The following is a 19,812-nucleotide window of genomic DNA, read 5'->3' on the forward strand; positions in this document are numbered from 1 at the left end:
CATACCGAATTAATTTTTCATTTTTCGAGTTTTTGAATGTGCAAAGTTGTATAATAATATAATTTGTCAATTGAATGAATAACTGGCCTAGATAAATATTTAAAAAATTGTTTTATATAACCTGACGATACCAATTGAGATTGAATGTTAATTCTTTTGAAGTTTTGTTAATATGTATTAAAAATTCATACGTATTATAAGTTTATACGTTTATAGATATTTCAAACTCTAGCGAACAATTTAGTTAATCGATTGTTCTCAATGATTTATTTTTTCGACCCGCGGAGAATAGTTTTAAGACTTGCGGCTCCTTTTATTTGGTCATTATGTCAGGCTTAAGACTTTTTTTGGCGAACAAGGCTTCGCGGGCCACATAAAATAGCTTCGCGGGCCCAATCAATCAATCAATCAATCAATCAATCAATCAATCAATCAATCAACCAATCAACCAATCAATCAATCAACCAATCAACCAACCAACCAATCAATTAACCAACCAACCAATCAATCAACCAACTAACCAACCAACCAACTAACCAACCAATCAACAAACCAACCAATCAATCAACCAACCAACCAACCAACCAATCAATCAACCAACCAATAAATCAACCAACCAACCATCCAACCAACCAACCAACCAACCAGCCAATCAATCAACCAACCAACCAACCATCCAACCAACCAACCAACCAGCCAATCAATCAACCAACCAATTAACCAGCCAACCAATCAACCAACCAACCAACCAACCAATCAACCAACCAATCAATCAACCAACCAACCAATTAATCAACCAACCAATAAATCAACCAACCAACCATCCAACCAACCAACCAACCAACCAGCCAATCAATCAACCAACCAATTAACCAGCCAACCAATCAATCAACCAACCAATCAATCAATCAGCTTGTAAAGCGCCATTTCCGCGATGTTCAACAGCGCTCCTCAAAGAATTTTACAAAGAGATGGGTCGTGATCCATTTTGAGCTTCGCAAGTGATGGAGAAGTAATCAGAGGAGGTAAAAACATCTAGAGAAAAGGGACAGAAGAAGCAAACGCAGATTTAGCAAAAGAGTTAAAACGAGTTAAGTAAAAGTGAGAATAAGAAGAAATTACAAAGTCTTTGATAGTTCATTAAAAATTAAATTAAAAACTGTCGAAACCTGAATTTGTTAAAGAGTAAAACGATAGCTGATTTAAACTTCGGGCCTCACGAATGAATGAAGCAGTCAACTTCCTCAACATAAAGTCCAATTTCAATGAAACTGAGTTTCACCAAGTGTAACAACATGCCAGGCATCAGTTGGAAATACAACGGCAGTTGCGTCATTTCGAGCGGTCTAAAATAGTGTAAGAGCAAAATAAACTGATAAAATATGAAAACTTTCCCAACTTTTTCTTTGAAAAAATTGGGATTGGAAAAATAACTTTTTTTTAAATAAATTGGGATTTAATTTTTTTTGAAAAATTAACACCAGAGAAACCAACAAAAATTTACTAAAAGATGTGGGTTACAGATATTATTCAAAAACTTTTAAGACAAAGAATTTCAGAATTTCACCCCAGGTATTATCAAACAATTTTTTGTCAAACAATTTTTTGTTTTTTTTTTCTTTTTTTGTTCTGCGAGATGTTGTTTTCGGAAATTAAAATTTGTGCAATTTATTATCAGTTAATTCATGCGTAAATTTGATTTTAAAAATGTACTAGTTATTGTAATATTTATTTGAGCTGCAAATAACAAGACACAGGGTGACCAAAAAGAGTCCAAAAGGACCCACCCAGCAGGGCCATCTTAACAACAAACTCATAAATTTCATAAAATTAAATTAACTTGAAAGAACGTTGGAATGAAATTTTCTCAACATGAAAAGTCCGCTCAATGTAGAATTCATTAAGTCTCAAATACTGGACGTCAAGAAATTATATTACTAAGCCCGGCCCTGACTAGGAGATAAAGAGATATATGGATTCTCGTCATTAACAGCGTTGTTCTTGTTGAATTTCGTAAAGAACTCCGGGGTGACCTCTTCATAGGATGGGTCAACTTGCATCTTAAGACCTGTCAGTCTTCTGAATAGTATAAAAATATATATCGTTTATTCCGCTTCAAACGCGTTTTATGGAAGTTTTTTTATCACAAACATTTGTTTTGTTATTGTTTATCTAGTTTAAATTATCTAAAATGACAAAATTTCACAAAATCCAATAAATACTTGGACTGTTTTTTAAGTTTCACCAGCATGGATGCTAAAATAACGATAGCCATTATCAAGGAAGGCAATATAATTCCGAAACTGATGGCTAAACCTGTGCAAATGTCGACAATTTTATAAAATAAGAAAAAATTGAAATCAAATTACGATGTTAATTATTAACTTAAACAAAAACTGATGCACCCGCAGAATATTTTATTTGTGAAAGTTTAAATGTTTAACTTCTGGTTTGCTTGTTTGTTCTTATTTTTATAATTCGCAATAAATTTCAAAACTTTTCAAATTTTTTTGATTTCTTTCATTCTACAGGACACTAGAAGTTTATTTCGGCTTATAAACTATTTTGGGTTTGAGATGCTCGGTAACTAAGGCAACAATTACTTTTAAAAACTTTTCGTTCAAAATTTAATTAGCGAATTGAATTTCAATGCTTGAGGTGGCGAATTGGGGAAGACAGCGTGGAAGGGCAGTTCTCACGTTTATCTTAATGACCTTAAACTTTTATACGTTGATTAAAGCATTGATAACAAGTGCATTCTAAAAAAACCAGACATGAGCAAATTTTTGCATATAAAAAGTCATTTTTTTCTTCTCATTTTTTGACACAAACCCATCAATAAAAGCATATAAGCCCATTTCATTGGCCAAATATGGAATTTGGATCAACGGTGAAAATGAAACAAGCACGAGTGCTTCTAAAATATGAATTTTTCAGTCAAAAATTATCAGGAGAGGGAGCTAAATGACACCTTGCCTCTTTGAAGAAGTTGGGTGGGGCCTACGGTTAGTAACATTTTTAACAGCTGGCAATTAAAAAGCGATATTCGTACAAACTTTGAGTGAATGCATCATCGTTAGACGTGTATGAAGTGTTTGCGTTGGGATCTTGGGGGTCGAAAATGCCGGAAGCTGAAACTATCGAACTCTTCGACGATGGTTTCATCAAGTCCGTTGTTGTCGTTGGTGATGGAGGTGTTGTGGCGAAGTTTTTATTTTCTTGATGATTAATTATAAATTAAAGTGTTTTACGTTATTTAATAAGCATTTTTTTTTTCAATACGTGACAAATTTTTTAGTTTATTATTAATTTATTAAAATCGAACCGCTAATTTATTGATCGGTGGTGATTAAATAACAGTGAAATATTAAATTTCAACCCAAAAACGTTTAGTTTAACCTTGCATGCAAATGACGTTAAATATAGGTGGTCTAATACTGCAATCGTTCATAATAGGGTTGTTTTCTATAAACGTTGTTAAAAATATGCGATAATTGTACAGCAAATCATTTGGAAAACCATCTAACCAATTGGGGTTGTTTAGAGGCTGTTCTATTGTTTGGAAATTGAAAAGTTAAAATTTAAAAAGCTAAATTTTTATCGAATCCATTTTGTTTTTGTTAGAAATGAAAATTTGAAACCTATAAATATGAACCGTACAAATGTTAAATTACAAATTTAAACCATAATCATGTGCATTTATTTACCTAACATTACATTTGTTTGCTCATCTGCTAGAATTATTTTTTATTTAAAAAAATGTTCAAGTTGTCGGTAATTGTAAAACAAAATGGAGCATCTGCCTGCTCGCACGAATACATTCAACACTGCTTTGAAAAAATACACAAGCGGTAGGTACGTCGTCAATATTTCTCAGTCCAGTAAACAAAGACAAATAATTTTCTGACAAACTTTTTGTAACATTTTCCAACCTGTTTTTTTCCACGTTAACAACGTTCTCGATAGACCGATCCAATATCTATCATTAGTTAGATCCAGCTGATTCCACATTTGCTTGATATCATCCGCGCTCAACTCATCCAAAACAGCCAAACCTCCACCCAACTTGGCACACATGTAATGGCCTTTGTACCAGCTTAACCTTCCGTCTAAAGGAAAATAACATGTTTTTCCACGAGACCAAACCCGAGCTGCAAGACAACTAGTGACATCTGGATATTTATGAAATTATTTTGAAAGCCATCATGGTAGGATTGGATGCCAAAGTAAGTGGAGCTCTTAATTGAAAGTACCGTTTGTTATAATGTTCAATACCGTGCAACGCATGAAAATATTTCAATAAGAAAATAATCAAACTTGCTTTTTGTAGAACACAAAATACTGTTCAAGCTTCTTGGATTATCAGCCACGTATCTCAGAGTTTCTTCACTATCCACACTCGGATGTGCTTTGATTAGGCACACCATGGTATTTAAGTTGTCCTCTTGGTTGGCAACTTCACCGGTAACTGAAAATTTCCATAAAACAAATCGAATGTTTATTTCACAACCTCCACCATGAAATACATGAACACAATTTAGCAAACCTAAAAATTTTTTGCGAGATTTAACGAAATAATTTTGAAATTTAAACAAACTAACACGAAGCACCATTGACCCACATCATCTTATTTGGAGACATTTCTGTCCCCAGGAGGAAAATTTTACGCTGTAAGCCTTTACAAGCAACAAACTGATCAACCAGTTGTTGAACATCGTCGTCGTAAATCTCCAACAGCCATCCATCGCGGTTATTTTTAGAGCACAAATTGGTTGAAACCTCGTTGTAATGATGCCATTCATCATCAGCCAGGTACAAGCAGTACTTGGAAGTGGAACTGCAAGTTAAATCAGAACAGCTCACTAGGGACGACAATAAAATAGTTGAAAAAACAATCACTAAAATCTTAGAGGCCGGCATTTTATAATTATCTGTGAGAGAAACACACTACTTCTTCTGAAATATGTTCACACACTGGCCAAGTTTTCAAGAAATCAAATATACGAACATCTTGATGATACATGTGTGCTGGTATGGCAGTGATGATCTATTCTGGGTGATGTATGATTGCGCGTATGAGTGTGCGTGCTGTATGTTTGTGCTTTTGTTAGTAAGCTTATGTTCCTTACAATACATTATATAATATTTTACAACTTATTACCCGATATAAAGGAATTCTACTCCTGTTTTATCAGCATATTAACATTGTTTTGTTACTCAACAGTTGTTATCCTGCTGTTATTGTCTACTGGTGGTCTCCCTGAAATAATTTTTCATGGTTTTTGAGTCTTACAATCTATCAAGCAGGTGTGTAAATAAACGAAATCAACTCATGTTGCATCGTGATGGTATTTTTTCTGACAACTTTCGTTATCAAGTTCATAAATTTGTATATTGTACGATATACATATAACAGTTGAAATGATTCTTAAATCTTATCAACATTTTATTATTATTATTTATATTGTTATATATATATATATATATATATATGTGTGTGTGTGTGTGTGTGTGCGTGTGTACATGAGTGTAAGTATGTATATGTGCATATACAATACAGAAGTGGTAATAACAAAAATGCACAAAGACCACATTAAAGCTTAATCTTTATAATGAAGGCATTTGGCTCGAAAATATATATTATATTGTATATTTTATCTATGTTATATTGTATATTATATCTATATGTATATAGAAAAAGAAAGATAGATAGAGAAAAAGAGAGAGAGAAAGAGAGAGATTCATATCCTGCTTCATCTTAAAGCAACAATTATTTTAATTATCCTTAATCACCTGTTCGACTACTCAGTTATCTTCAACGAATCAAAATTTTCTCAGACTTTAAACTCGAGGTAGAGGTGGACGAAATAAGTTTCCACTACAATTTCCTTTCATCTAAATTTTTAATTCCCCCCTATTTACCATGCTCTGACTTAACACATTCCCATTTCCTTTCCATTCCCGAAAAGACATTCCTCATGTTATTAAGCTGACAAACGAGGTAGCAAGTGTGCACATAATTAGACAAACAACTCCGTATAAGTAATAGATAAACTGTCTTTTTCCCCTCCAAAATGATACTATGTCTGTGCCTCTGTTGACCTTTAATAAGAGAATTCTCCTCTACAGTGTGTCGAATCATCCGAACCATGCATCCGAACCTCTCGAATCGGCAACGTCATCAATTCTGAATTTGTTCGCAATTGTTAATAAACATCCCCGTATTTTCAGCCTTATTGAGTTGGTTGCAATTCAACTTCCTGTGCAGTTCTGTAATTTTACAATAAAATTACGACACCTAGAATGGGGAAATTAATTAAAAACCAATTAACGCTGAAGCGCAGATGTTTAACAATCGCACGTATGGCAGTAGACATTAATATAAAAAAAATGGCTTTAATATTTTTGTATATCTTCTTGTTTAATGTTACCCCGCCTGCCACACGAGATCAGTAAAAATGAAAATTTTGTAGAAAGAAAGGTCATCAGCTTGACATTTTGAGAATCATCCCCCGCCGAAACGGGAATTAGCCAAATGACATCATTTTAGAGCCTTGAAAATCATTACCTCTCACCGTGAAGTTATGGATCCGCCACTGGATCCCACTTCGAGTTATTGGCTAAGGCAAAATGCCTGATACTCTTATTCGTTTACTGGGTAAGAATATGCCGTCGTTTTACTGTTAAACTTAAGATGCCGCATACATTTTTTTCCTCCTACATAACCCGACAGGACCTTGCTAGTTGTCGAATTGTCCAGTTATTTAACAAGGTCCAACTAGCGAAAAAGCACTTTTAACATGGGCAATTCACAAGCACATTCTTGTCATAAACGTAGGGCTGCGTGATGGTCTAGTGGTTAGGGTCGCCTGGTGCTTTCGCAGTGCCTGCAGTGACCGGGTTCGCACGCTAAAAAATCCCCGCTTATCACATGCTTCGAGTGGGGCGCGTCGTTTAGCATGTATTCATGTATTTCGTTGGTGTGTTGTGGATCTCTCTGAGCCCAGAAAGTGAGAAAGAGAGAGAGAGAGAGAGAGAGGAGATAGAGACCTTTTGTCGTAGCTTACCGTTCCATCAAAGATATGCAAATGCAAAATTAGGCGATAGCCTAAGTCAATTAATAAAGAGCTTTTTTTGTAGAAAATATTATAAATATTATAAATTATTTCATTTTGAAAATAACTTTATCAAGTTCACAATTTATTTACAGATACCATTAAACAAGAAGATATACAATGGAAACAAGACACAATATTTAAGAGGTTAACGTCAAATCAAGTAATCTTTCTCTTCAGTTGGTTGTCTCGCTTGCGAAGTTCAACAACGCAAATGGAATTTTTAACGTTTTTCAGAGGTTTGAACCACCGGCCCAGCCTGTGTTCTTGTCCCACGCCAACCACCAAGTAACTGCCATCGTCAGAAAATTGTAACGAATTTATAAAGCCGTCCTGAAAGTTATAAATGTTTTAATTTCAAATTTATTTAACGAACATTTTCTGGAAATTGCGTTGAAAGAGTTAACATACAGTTATAAATTTTTAACATAACAATTGAAAATTGGAGCTTTTAAAAATTATAAGTAAAAATTAACTGTTAAAAAGAACCTTCTTCATAAGCCCTTAAAATAAAACTTATCAATTTCTTAAAGTCAGAGTGAATGTTTATTGTTTATTTCGATCTAAATACAAAGACAAATGAAGAAAATTGTTTGAAATTTTACAAAAGAAATTATTTACAAATTACTATTTAAGTAGAGAAAAGATTGATGAAATTACTTCAAAACAATAATTCGTCACGTGTCAGTGATGAATGATTCAACGACCGAACGGAAATAAAATAATTGCATAAAATAATGCAAACGCTATCCTACCAGACGCAGTGTGAACAACCTCTCCAGCGATTTGAATCCAGACGAAACCTTCCAGAACCTCAGCTGTCCATCTCTACTTCCTGCTGGTCATTTTTTTTATAAATTTAGATTATCATTATCAATCCAAGAGTTGCCTACAATTTATTTCATTTCTAGAAGATACTAAATAAGCCAAAGATATAAGATATATCAAGTTCGCCGTGCCTCTAAAAACGCAAAACTTATCCAAAAAAAACTGTTTATTGGTTGCTTAACGTTTGTTACTTGACGTTAAGTTATAAAAAGAAGATGTTCTCCGAAATGACCCAGCAACGTTTTAAGAATGTGCCTTCCCCACCGCCAACCTGAGACGATGAGGTCAGACTGCTTGAAGGCAGCCAGGGAAGATATCCACTGCTCGGATGGATTGTTGCTCTTCAAAACTATTTTATGCCCATTCCCAGCGGATTTCATTTTCCAGATGTTTCTTCCGCTGTCCTTCTCATCCTCTGGCCCACTCATCTCCTCACCATCATCGCCACCACTACCACCAGCAGCAGCAGCGGCGCTACAATCACCATTGACGACGACTAGATGGAGGTTGTTGTTGTTGTTGTCATCTGTGTTGTTGTGGGCGTTCTTCACTGTGAACACTGGCTTCTTCCTGTCCATTGTCCAGAGTGATAGCGAACTGAGAGTATTTTGATATTTGCGTAACAATAAGATGAGATTGAATAGATGAAAATCAAATGATGAATATGAAATAACGGATGAGAGGTAAGTCATTTATTTCATTTGCGAATTGTATTGTAATCAGTGATAACAAAAAATATGATGAATTTGACGTTGTCAACATTTGGTAATCAATGATCATGAAATACATCATCAACTCAACAGCAACAAAGAGAATACACTTCCAATCTCTAGACATCTAAGATAACAAATGCTAACTAACTTGTCATCAGCAGCCGAAACAAAATGATGATTGTCGATGAGTGTTATGCAGTCAATACAGCAGCCTCTGTTTAATGGATTTTTTATTTTGAGCGTGTTTTACGAGATAATATACAATTTACACAAAAATACAAATCGGTCATCTTCATCATTATCGGTCACCCTCATCAATTACCACCACAGACATTCTCATCAGTAATACCAAATCACCATCATCAAATGTTACTACACTAATCACCACTCTTTAATTTTATTATTTGAATAAATACGCCGTAGTTTCAGCACTGTGCAGAAAGCGTATTCGAACCATGTCAGTGCCAGTAACAACACAGCACACCTACTGCCTGAGCTACGATAACTTGTTATCATCGTCTCTACCAGTTACCATTACCATTTCACTAACACCTATCCCAATCCCATCATCATCATCATCACCACTAACTGTTGGCCCCGGAACACGAGATGTGATTCTTCCGGAACCTTCCAAAACCTCACCGTCCCGTCCCTCGCTCCGGACGACAGCGCCCTCTCCTGGGACAAACAATCAATCGAGATAACTTCATCCTCATGTCCGAATCTGAAACGTTCGAGTTAGTGGTCTCCATCATTACAGGCCAGTCAGCAAATGACTCGCATTGCATTGTGTGTGTAACGTGTCTGATACAGTTAACAGATTAAAAAAAAAAACTAACGACTTTTTTCCAGATTTGCAAATTACAAAAGTAATAAAGCAGAAACACGCATGAAAGCTGTAGATCTAGGCCACAGAACTTTTAAAAAACATCGCCCACACAAATTGTGGGGCGTGATAAGAATTACTCGAACAAGACTAGAGCAAAAGACAAAATAAATAATTGCTAGGATGTGAAAAAGTGAAGACGTAGGCTGAGATGGGGAGGGCCAAAAGGACAGTGGCACGCGGGTTTGTGGTCATCTTTGAAAGAGAACATCTTGTAAAAAAACAGTAAAGTTAGATCAGGCAAACTTTGTAGGATGATTTGGCATTAAAATGGAGAGGTTGAAGAGGTTTGCAGGGATTGCTCTAGTCAGGATTAACTATTGTTGTTGACTCCTTACAAACTATAACATCTCATAAGCTAGTTCTATAAATCAGCAATGAAGATAAATGGCCAATTAAATCGTTAATTCAGAAAAAATTATTCATTACCCTGAAAAAAATAATTCATCATTTTTAAAAAAAATTCATTATTATGAAAAAAGTAAAAAGAAAGATGTCAGGACACACACAGAGTTTCAACGTAGGCCATCTCGTCCAGGTTCCAGATTTTAATGCTCTTGTCCTTTGATGCTGAGAACAATTGGTGGGTACCTTGTTGGAAACATAGGCCCTGTGTGTGTGCGTGAGTGTGTGTGTGTGTCTCTGTGTGTGTGAATGCATATGTGTGCGTGTATAGCTCACAGGTAGGTGTATATATACATTTACATGTGTGGTTGTAAACATGCATGTAGATGTAGACACTCATTCACATGAATTTGAACATGCTTGTTTGTAAAAACACACATGTGCATTTCGTGGCATTGGTTTTGAATAAACATCTACAAAATGAAATCAGCCGGTGTACAAATTAAGTGAGATGATTCATTTATAAGCAGCAACAAACAAACAGAAACACACAACAACAACAACAAACACAAAACAGACCATAATGGTAGATCTGTGACCTTGAAAAGTGTGAAGGTGAGCGAGCGTGTCGGCATCCCACACGTGAATGACCTTATCCATGCCTCCAGAGGCCTTTGGATGACATTATAATATTATTGTTGATGTAATGTCATATAAGTTAATGTAATTGTAGTGTAATTGAAATGGAATGGATACAACTGATCGTCTAATTTGGCTCAAAAAATTGATGGCAAAAAAACAACGTCCTACCTCAAGGAACTGGGTCTCTGGACGCAAAACGAAGATTGATAGATTTATAATTGTAGTGTAATTAATTAATTAATGTCTTATATGAGGTTTAAAGGAAAACAAATTATAATAGACCAACAAGATATTTTCCATCTTTTGATAGTGCCAAGGCAAGTACGCTGCTTTCGTGCCCGACAGGTTTGGTTGCTGTTTCCGATATCTCTGTTGTTTTCCTCGTCTTGTTTACTCGTTTGATGATTTGGTGTTTTGTGCATGAAGGTAGTGACCCTGTGTACGTGCGTGTGCGTGTGTGTGAGAGAGAGAGGGAGAGAAATAGAGAGATAAAGAATAAGAGAGAGAGTTTATCATCGTTGAAGATCATTGCGTTGACAGCATACCCTAGCCCATGCAAACAGTCAAATCAAGAGAACATTTATCTAACTACCTTCAAGTCAGCATCAACAATTTAACAATAACATCATCTCAATCATTATCTTCATCAACACCACATCATTATCATCATCATCATCATAAGCACGTCATCGTTATCATCATAAACAAGTCATCATTACATCATCACCACGCCATCATCATAAACATGTCATCATCATCATCATCCTCACCACGTTATCATCATCATCATCATCACCACGTCATTATCATCATCATAACTACATTATCATCATCATCCCACATCATCATCATCACCAACACTTGACAATTGTTCCATCTTTTGAGGCGGAGTAGAGCCAGTTATTATTTGATGACACAACGACACAGGTCACGACCTTTAACTTGCTCCACGTACACATCTTCATGTCACTCTCAACAGGCACCAAGTACTTTTTAAGGAATTCGGTTGGAAAAATTTAACTCAAGTTATGAAAAAAATGTAGGTGGAATTTAACAAATTCTTTTGAGGTTTACTTTGATAAAAACTCAAATGGTCATTTGGCTTCGGATATTTTAAGGCCAAATAGTGTGTGTGTGTGTATGTGTGGGTGTGTGTGGAGTGTGATCGTTATATAATAATGAGCTAACCTTATCTGCAACATTGTGATGCAATCTTCCAGATCTTTCTAGCTAGAAATAAGAAAAATATCATTCAAATAATCTATTGCAATTTCATTAACACTTGTGTCTATTTATGTTCATGTGTGTGTGTGTTTGTTTGTGTGTGTGTGAACAGTAGATTTGCGGCATAATGAGTGAGTTGAAAGAAGTGAAAGAGATGACGAGATACTCACTACGTCATTCTTAAGGTAGCTCTTTACATCCTCGTCTTCATTGGACACTACGAGGTCAATGCATTTTGTGACACGAGATAAGAGTAAAAAATTTTAATCATGAATTTCAACAAAAAACAATAATTCACAGATGTTTCAAAAAAAAGATAGCATAGAAAAATAATTAGAAATCTAATTATTTTTTTATTTTTTATTAATTATTATTAAATAATTATTTATTTATCTAATTGGACACTACGAGGTCAATGCATTTTGTGACACGAGATAAGAGTAAAAAATTTTAATCATGAATTTCAACAAAAAACAATAATTCACAGATGTTTCAAAAAAAAGATAGCATAGAAAAATAATTAGATTTCTATGTAGCAAAAAATACTCTCTCACAATTATCTTTAATTTTTTCTAGCATGAGTTTTGCAAGTCTGTTTCTCTTCTCGGCTGCAGTTTCATTTTCATCTTCTGAGGATGACGATACGTTGTCTTCATCTACCTTCTCCCCTTCGCAACTGGTGGTCATTGTGAGTTTGTTTGTTTCTTGGTTAGTCAATGTGTTTGTTTGTTGGTCATTGTTGGCGATGGATATTAATAATAATTACAAGCATTATGAAAAAAAATGAAGCCACAACACAAACGAACGAACCAACAAACAAACGAACCAACAAACGAATGGACAAACAAACCTGTCATCATCATCACTCTCGAGGATTTCTTCCAAGTCAACTTTTTTAACTTTCTTCCTCTCCTCTGCATTTTTTTGGGCGATTTTTCTTTTCTTTTTCTTTGGAAGGTCTCGATTCTTTTTAGTAACTTTCGGCATATTAAACAATAATAATCTTCAATAAATATAATATTATATTAATTATATTATATAATTAAATATTTTTAAAGAGCAAAGCGAGCGATATAACAAACACAACACACGTTGTTGCGGCATGAAGCGAGACGGACAGAAGTGTGTTTACATAGATAAAACAGTATTAACAATGTTTGAGAATAAATAAAATACGGAAATTTTTTGGCAAAACTGTAGATATAGTAAACTAGGAGATTTCTAAATTGTAGATTTCTAGACCTATATGAAATATTTATAACTTAGTTTTTGTTCGAATGTGCTCGGGTGTTAACACGCTGGCCATCATGGAATTATAATAAGCAAGGTGTGGTCTTAAACTATTTTGAATTTTCCACGAAAAATTTGAACTGTGTGCGTACATAAATAGCAATGATTACTGTTGTTTTTATAATGAATTTATAAAATATATAAATATAGCGAGCAAAATTTTAACATAAAAGCGCTTATAAATCTATCCATATTGGCTCAGCTTGGCTTGGCTCGGCTTGGAATCGGATGTTAAGCAAGGTGTGATCTTAAACTATTTTGAATTTTCCCCGAAAAATTTGAACTGCGTGCGTACATATATAGTAATGGCTACTGTTGTTTTTTATAATGAATTTATAAAATATATAAATATAGCGAGCAAAATATTAACATAAAAGCGCTTTTAAATCTATGCATATTGGCTCAGCTTGGCTTGGCTCGGCTTGGAATCGAATGTTAAGCAAGGTGTAGTCTCAAACTATTTTGAATTCTCCCAGAAAAATTTGAACTGCGTGCTTACATATATAGTAATGGCTACTGTTGTTTTTTATAATGAATTTATGCATATTGGCTCAGCTTGGCTTGGCATGGAATTGGATGTTAAGCAAGGTGTGGTCTCAAACAATTTTGAATTCTCCCCGAAAAATTTGAACTGCGTGCTTACATATATAGCACTGATTACTGTTGCTTTTATAATGAATTTTTATTATATATATATAAAGTGACTGAAATCCATGTATACAAATAATTAAATTATATTATATTATATGTTTATATGAAAAGCAATATAGCAGATTCAAACAGCCAACCAGAAAGTTTCGAAGGCGTTCGTTCGATGATGTACCGGCAATGGTTTACTATCCGGACGGCAATGGTTTACTATCTGCACGGTAATGATTTACCATGCGGCACGGCCATAGTCTACTACCCGCACGGCTTCCGGACGGCAAATGGTTTACTATCCGCACGGCAATAGTCTACTATCCGCACGGCAATAGTTTTCTATCCGGTGCCCTGGCTGTCGGTGAACCTCTGTGCAAGGAGGAAGAATGAAGGGGGACTTTCGAATATCGTACCATTAACAATTTAATATAGATTAGTTAAGGTAATTGAATAGGTAGATAGGATTATTTTTATTAAGCAATTTGAGATGCAGGCACCGCTAAGCTTTCTGATGAGAATCTACTCTTTCTCTATTTTTCTCCATCAACACGGGCTGTGTTTCAACAACAATCTCGAGAAGGACTGGCACCAGTTTTGGAGGACAACGTAGGAACCGGACCGCATTCAACATTCTGCCTTTGTCGAATGGACGACGGTAAGTTTTTTTACATTTTACTTTATTATTTTAAAACTTTATTTATTTGACATTATTTTCATTTTATAATTTAATTTTTTTTGCTTCCCAGATTCTAACATTCATTTACTACTACGCAAATAAAAAAATTTTGTTTACAGAATGATGAGAGGTGGGCAGTGGTGGGAGTCAGCACGTTTCAGATGGTGGTTTCATGATGATCGTTCCGATGACAAATCAAGATAATGTTAAAGGTAAATTTGTTTTTGTCTCATTGTACCTTTGAAAGTACTCGAATTTGAACAAAGATTGAGTGTTATCTCAAAAAGATAAGTTGCCTATTTTTTCCAATTGCTTGTTTTTTATTTTAGTGAATTAATTTATTTTTCAATTTATTTTTCAGTATCCGGTCAAATTCATTCCATCGATGCGTGTCGGATGGTCGGTGCAATGGAGGTTCGTCGGTAGTGAGTGAAGTTTCTGGAGAGTGCGCGCCCGCACATTTACATACACACACATCAATACAACACATACATACACAACATCCATTCATTCGGTGTCGTTGTTGCTATGTTTCTCTTCAACTTTATATTTTCTTTACCGTGAACCGGGCTTTAATTTAATTCATAGGTAAGTTAGGGACTGAGATGAGTTAAACAATTGTAGGTAGGCTAGGGCTTAACATTAGTTAAAAAGCTTCAAGTAACATAAAAACGCTAAAATATGTAAAATAAAATACTTGAAACATCTAAAACGAGAAATACAAATTTGTAGGTAAGTGAGTTGAGTCAATGTTTATAAGTAAGCTAGGGACCTGAGAGTAATTTTATTATAGGTAGGTGACTGACTATTATTCTTGCGACTTCTTACTAGTTTTGTGTGATGTGTTTGTTTTCGCTTCACAACACCACACCAACAAAACAAACAACATTTCATTCTCGTCGTCGCCTTGAATTGTACCTTTTTGAACAATCTTTTTAATAATGTCTATTTATTTATTCATTAAATGTTGACTGGTTTTTAGTTTTTTTTTAAATTGGTTATATAATTTTTGGATATTTCTTGATTTACTTTGTATATATGCATGTATAAATTATTTCTGTTTAGTATGTTGATTTAGTCATTATGATATGTTGTGAACTGTTCTTACTAAATGTTCATGTTACGTGGTTTATTATCCTTCGAGAACTTCTAAGGAGTGTGTATGATAATAATAATAAAAATGGATAATAATTATTTTTATCGGTCGATATTTTGTTATATTTGTTTATTTAAAATACGAATTTAAAAAAAAATTGACATTTTAAAATTTTAATTAACCGTCACTTTTCATTTTTGAATGAATTCAAATAAAAGCAACTACTGTGTTTTTCTTTCTTTACCAAAATCTCGAAATTGTTTGTAGATCTGTACGGTTAACTGTTTGTTCGAGTTTGAACAGGCCTTGCAAATTTTTTTTATTTATTTTTGTTTTTATTTTTGTTTATTTGGTTCATTCAATTTAGTTGATTGATTGATCGGTTGATTGATCGGTTGGTTGATTGATTGATTGACTGACTGGCTGGCTGGCTGGCTGACTGACTGACCGACCGACCGACTGATTGTTTGATTGTTTGATTTATTTATCTCATAGTATTGTATACATGAGAAAAAATCTGATTAAGCCAACCTACGGCTTCAGTAAGCCACTGTTTTTCACCTGACAAAAGCAATTTCTATATTTATACTGAAAAAAATAATTGTGATATGAATATATTGATTTATTTACAGCATTATATGTACAAAAAAAGTGCTATCGTAAGAGTTCTATGAAACCCTGTAAGCCACTGCTGTAAGCCAACGTATGATTTCAGCAGCCAGTTTCTTATGAGCACCAGCAGAATGTAAAATATTCATTGAATATAATGAAGATAGTTGTTCAAATAACAATTTTGATTTATTTAGGCCGTTTATTTCATAAGCAAACCAATTTTTAACATGATCGAATAGTATAAAAAAAGGGTGACTATAGTTCAATCCTACTAAGCCAACCTTCGGCTTCAGTAAGCCACCGGATTTCACCGGACCAAAAGCAATTTTTATATTCAAATTAACAAAAATAATTTAATACAAAATTCTATTAATCATTATTAAAATTAAATAGAATTACTACAATGTTTTAAGCATATTAAATCAAGTAAATATTTCATTTAGCTTGCTCGTTAAAATCCATGCAATTTCGTAAGCCAACAATCCAAGCACGACAAATAGCCCGACCGATAGATCGATTAGTCCTATTATTCTAGTTATGTGGTTTGGAGCAAGGGGAGACATTACTGAAAATAATTAAAAGTTGAAAAAATTGAGGTTCTTTGCATATCCCTGCTTCAACCCATAAGAAGGTGTATGCTGGTAAATAGGCCTCCCCTTGAGATGTCACAACAAAATAATCAGTTTCTAATGATGATCCAATGGCGTAAAAATAGCCGCATTTTGTGCTGAAACGCCGTTAAACTTAAAAAAAGTTAGTTACTATCTTTAAGTACGTAAACACTTGTGGTTAACCTGGTTAGTATATATGATATAAATTTTTACAAAAAGATAAAAATAAGTTTAAAAGAAGAGGGAGACAGAGACATGTATATGGATGGATAAATAGATATAGATTCAGAGTCACTGGATTGATAAATGACATCACAGAAGAATGGAGTGGTGTCAAGTGAAGATCAGAACCGCAAGCAAAACATCACAAGGGAGTAAAAATGTGGCAAATGATGCTCTACACGTTGCCAAGCCAACTTTACGGATACCAAACGGCACCAGACTAACCGGAAGCTGGTGATTCAATTTTAGATGTTTTTAATTTTTTTTAAATTGATTAGATAATTATTTGGCAATTTTCACTCATTTATTTTTTATGCAAATTGTTATCAATAAATATTATTTGTTATTCGTGATCTTTCTATATTTTTTCAAGCTCTAACATTTACAAATTTCAAAGTATATTACATATTTTGAATATGTAAATACATATGTTATTTTCAATAAAATTTGCAAAATCTGTCAAAATTTGCAAAATTTTATTAATAAAGATATGAACTAAATATTTTTATAAAACGGGAACAATTCAAGATCACTACAATTTTTTGTGATATCTTTATAAAGAGTATTTAAATTTTTATCAAGTTTGTGACAATGCTGCCTCGTCGAACATGACTCCTTAAATGATAGATCTCTAAAAAAATAACCAGTTAAATTGTGAGGAATGTAAGTAGCCTCGCCTAAAAACTCCTCTCTCACCAAAGGAAATATAACATTAGCTTTGTATGTATGGTGAAATGTTGAACCCCTCATATCAACCACTCTTCCTCCATCTTTTAAATACATAAGAACATCTATGTAAGGAAAAGTGTGGCTTGGAACTTTTGATGTGAAATTTATAAAATTTGAAATTCTGTAAACTCCGAATGAGATGTAGTTCATCCGAGGTTCAGTTAAATTGAAAAGTTTTTTGGTAGAATTTTTCAAGAGTTTAACTTCGTCTTGAAAGGCCTTTAAACATATTTGAAGATTGTCCTCTGAGATGACGACATCAATGTCATCGTCCCATGGAATGAGTCGTTTGTTGTGGCGAACTTGTCCAATCAGCGATCCTCCATTTATATAAAATTCGGTGTTCGATTTTTTCGTTACATGCACGAAAAACCTGTACAGTTCAATTAACGTCAGCAATTCATCTTTGTACATTCTAGGCAAAAAGTACATAACATTTCTAGAACATATACCCATATCGATGTCTCTCATGTAGTTTGTATCCTTATTCACTGGAAACTTCAATGTGAGCATTTGGAAATTTAATCTCTTCAATTCGGTGTATTCGACAATGTTTTGTTTCAACAGGTGTTCAATACAGAGCGAATTATTGTAAACGACTGGGTAATAATTATCGTGAAATATATAAAACCGAAAAATATATCTAGAGCTGAAAAGGAAAATATTTATTGAAATAGATATCCAGCAGGCTATAACGAGGTAAAACAATTTTATTGTCAACATTTCATTAACTTTGGACGTTATAATTCAAAACGTTTAAAAAAACAAACAAAGAACAATAATTTCAAAATTTAAACAATTTTATTATTTTACTCTTATTATATTTTTATTTTCAAATTGGAAGTTTTATTATTTCTTAATAAAAACAGCTTTAAAAAACTTTTGCATCTACATTTTAACTATTTATAACTTACAATTTTATTTCGATAATTCAAAAATCCCCTCAAATCATTTTCCGTTCATCAAATTATTCTTTCATCCATCGATTCACCTGATTAATAATTAATAATAGATTTACGTTTATGCGACTCTTAGTTGTGTAGAATCATCATTATACATCGGCATCATCTATAATTCATGGCAAAGAAATAAATAATCCGTCCTTGTGTATAACTCTATGATGATTTTGAAATATTATCCAGCAAAAAAATAAAATAACGATTGTTCTGCTGGTCGATTGCTTGAGTTGTCAGAATTCAAAGTTTTGTATGAGTTAGAAGGATTTCGTTGCATATCTTTTGTAACTGAGGGTCGCACACACATGCGTATTCAAGCACATTTAAAATCACAGGCCCTGTTGATTTCGAAGTATGGCGATGGTGGTCCTGGAGTAACAGTGCCTTACAAATGCCTTACAAAATGAAGTAGGTTTTAAAACCGTTGGCGTGTTTTTTCACAGATATATTCGGAAAAACTGCAAATAAATATGTATATTGACGGTATAAACAAACTTGTAACAGTTGCTAAACCATCGTGATTTGGGTATTTTTATCTTCATTGTGAAGGCTCCTTTTTCGGGAAGCCCTGGACGAAAATGGTTTTTGACAAATGTCTGTGTTGTTTGTATTTACATGTGATATTCCTTTTTTACAGGTTGTGTTTGTGTGTGTGTGCGTGTGTGTGCATGTTTCTTTTGTATATGTGCTTTACGTGTGTTTTGTTTGTACGTTGTATGTATCTATCCATGTTTCGATGTATATTGTATATCTTTATTGTGTACGTAATGTTGATATTGTATATTTAGTATGTATGTATGCACGCATACTTTAAATTAGTGTTATGTGTGTGTGTGTGTGTGTGTGTGTTCGCATGCACGTTGTATATCGTACAGACGTGTGATCTTGTGAGTGTATTTTGGAAGAACATCCTACCATGGCAACCCATTGTATCGATGCCAATATAGTTGAAGGGTGTTAATAATTAATACACTCAAGAATGCCTGAAAGCCTTATTTTTTGTATAGAAACATTTATTAACTTCATCAAAAGATAGTAAAACATGAATTGTATAATAACCAAATCTTTCTTATATAGCAATAGTAACAGTGCATGGATGGGCATCTTGTATTGTAACATAGAGTGTTATATTTGATATAGCAAGAGACCATTTGAAAGTAACGTCACATTTGCTGATGCCTTTTTGCGGTTGGTTCATTTTTTGCAAGTTGACGGTTGGATAAGT

At 33.9% G+C, this 19,812-nt stretch overlaps 4 protein-coding genes across 4 annotated transcripts; 1 reads left to right on the top strand and 3 right to left on the bottom strand.

The window, feature by feature from the left end:
* Positions 1 to 1,937: 1,937 nt before the first annotated feature.
* On the bottom strand, positions 1,938 to 6,151 carry HELRODRAFT_178777 (hypothetical protein; the record flags this gene model as incomplete). The annotated part of the gene is made up of 8 exons (XM_009026844.1): positions 1,938 to 2,079; positions 2,223 to 2,316; positions 3,057 to 3,218; positions 3,400 to 3,552; positions 3,933 to 4,172; positions 4,343 to 4,546; positions 4,602 to 4,862; positions 5,923 to 6,151. The coding sequence occupies 8 exons, from the start codon at positions 6,149 to 6,151 to the stop codon at positions 1,938 to 1,940; spliced, it is 1,485 nt and encodes a 494-aa protein (XP_009025092.1).
* Positions 6,152 to 7,114: 963 nt separating this feature from the next.
* On the bottom strand, positions 7,115 to 12,866 carry HELRODRAFT_102358 (hypothetical protein). The gene is made up of 13 exons (XM_009026845.1): positions 12,604 to 12,866; positions 12,308 to 12,429; positions 11,924 to 11,970; positions 11,718 to 11,759; positions 11,389 to 11,518; positions 10,816 to 10,964; positions 10,467 to 10,559; positions 10,052 to 10,152; positions 9,246 to 9,380; positions 8,805 to 8,870; positions 8,215 to 8,540; positions 7,871 to 7,950; positions 7,115 to 7,448 (listed from the first exon to the last, which is right to left on the bottom strand). The coding sequence occupies exons 1-13, from the start codon at positions 12,738 to 12,740 to the stop codon at positions 7,275 to 7,277; spliced, it is 1,602 nt and encodes a 533-aa protein (XP_009025093.1). The 5' UTR covers positions 12,741 to 12,866; the 3' UTR covers positions 7,115 to 7,274.
* Positions 12,867 to 13,552: 686 nt separating this feature from the next.
* On the top strand, positions 13,553 to 17,140 carry HELRODRAFT_178780 (hypothetical protein; the record flags this gene model as incomplete). The annotated part of the gene is made up of 5 exons (XM_009026846.1): positions 13,553 to 13,631; positions 14,179 to 14,340; positions 14,723 to 14,775; positions 16,110 to 16,150; positions 16,999 to 17,140. 5 exons carry the CDS (start codon positions 13,553 to 13,555, stop codon positions 17,138 to 17,140), a joined length of 477 nt encoding a protein of 158 aa, XP_009025094.1.
* Positions 17,141 to 17,397: 257 nt separating this feature from the next.
* Positions 17,398 to 19,515, bottom strand: HELRODRAFT_178781 (hypothetical protein; the record flags this gene model as incomplete). Its single annotated transcript, XM_009026847.1, has 3 exons — positions 17,398 to 18,280; positions 19,083 to 19,155; positions 19,503 to 19,515. 3 exons carry the CDS (start codon positions 19,513 to 19,515, stop codon positions 17,398 to 17,400), a joined length of 969 nt encoding a protein of 322 aa, XP_009025095.1.
* Between the last annotated feature and the right edge of the window lie 297 nt (positions 19,516 to 19,812).

The sequence above is a fragment of the Helobdella robusta genome (assembly GCF_000326865.2).
Source record: "Helobdella robusta unplaced genomic scaffold HELROscaffold_49, whole genome shotgun sequence".
NCBI lineage: Eukaryota > Metazoa > Annelida > Clitellata > Rhynchobdellida > Glossiphoniidae > Helobdella > Helobdella robusta.

Excerpts from the sequence above, each read along its gene's own strand:
- HELRODRAFT_102358 (XM_009026845.1), bottom strand. The coding sequence starts at position 12,740 with ATGCCGAAAGTTACTAAAAAGAATCGAGACCTTCCAAAGAAAAAGAAA. Across the intron at positions 11,971-12,307 it reads AGAAAAAATTAAAGATAATT|TGTCCAATGAAGACGAGGAT; the intron begins GTGAGAGAGTAT and ends TTGACCTCGTAG. Across the intron at positions 7,449-7,870 it reads GGTTGTTCACACTGCGTCTG|GACGGCTTTATAAATTCGTT; the intron begins GTAGGATAGCGT and ends TATAACTTTCAG.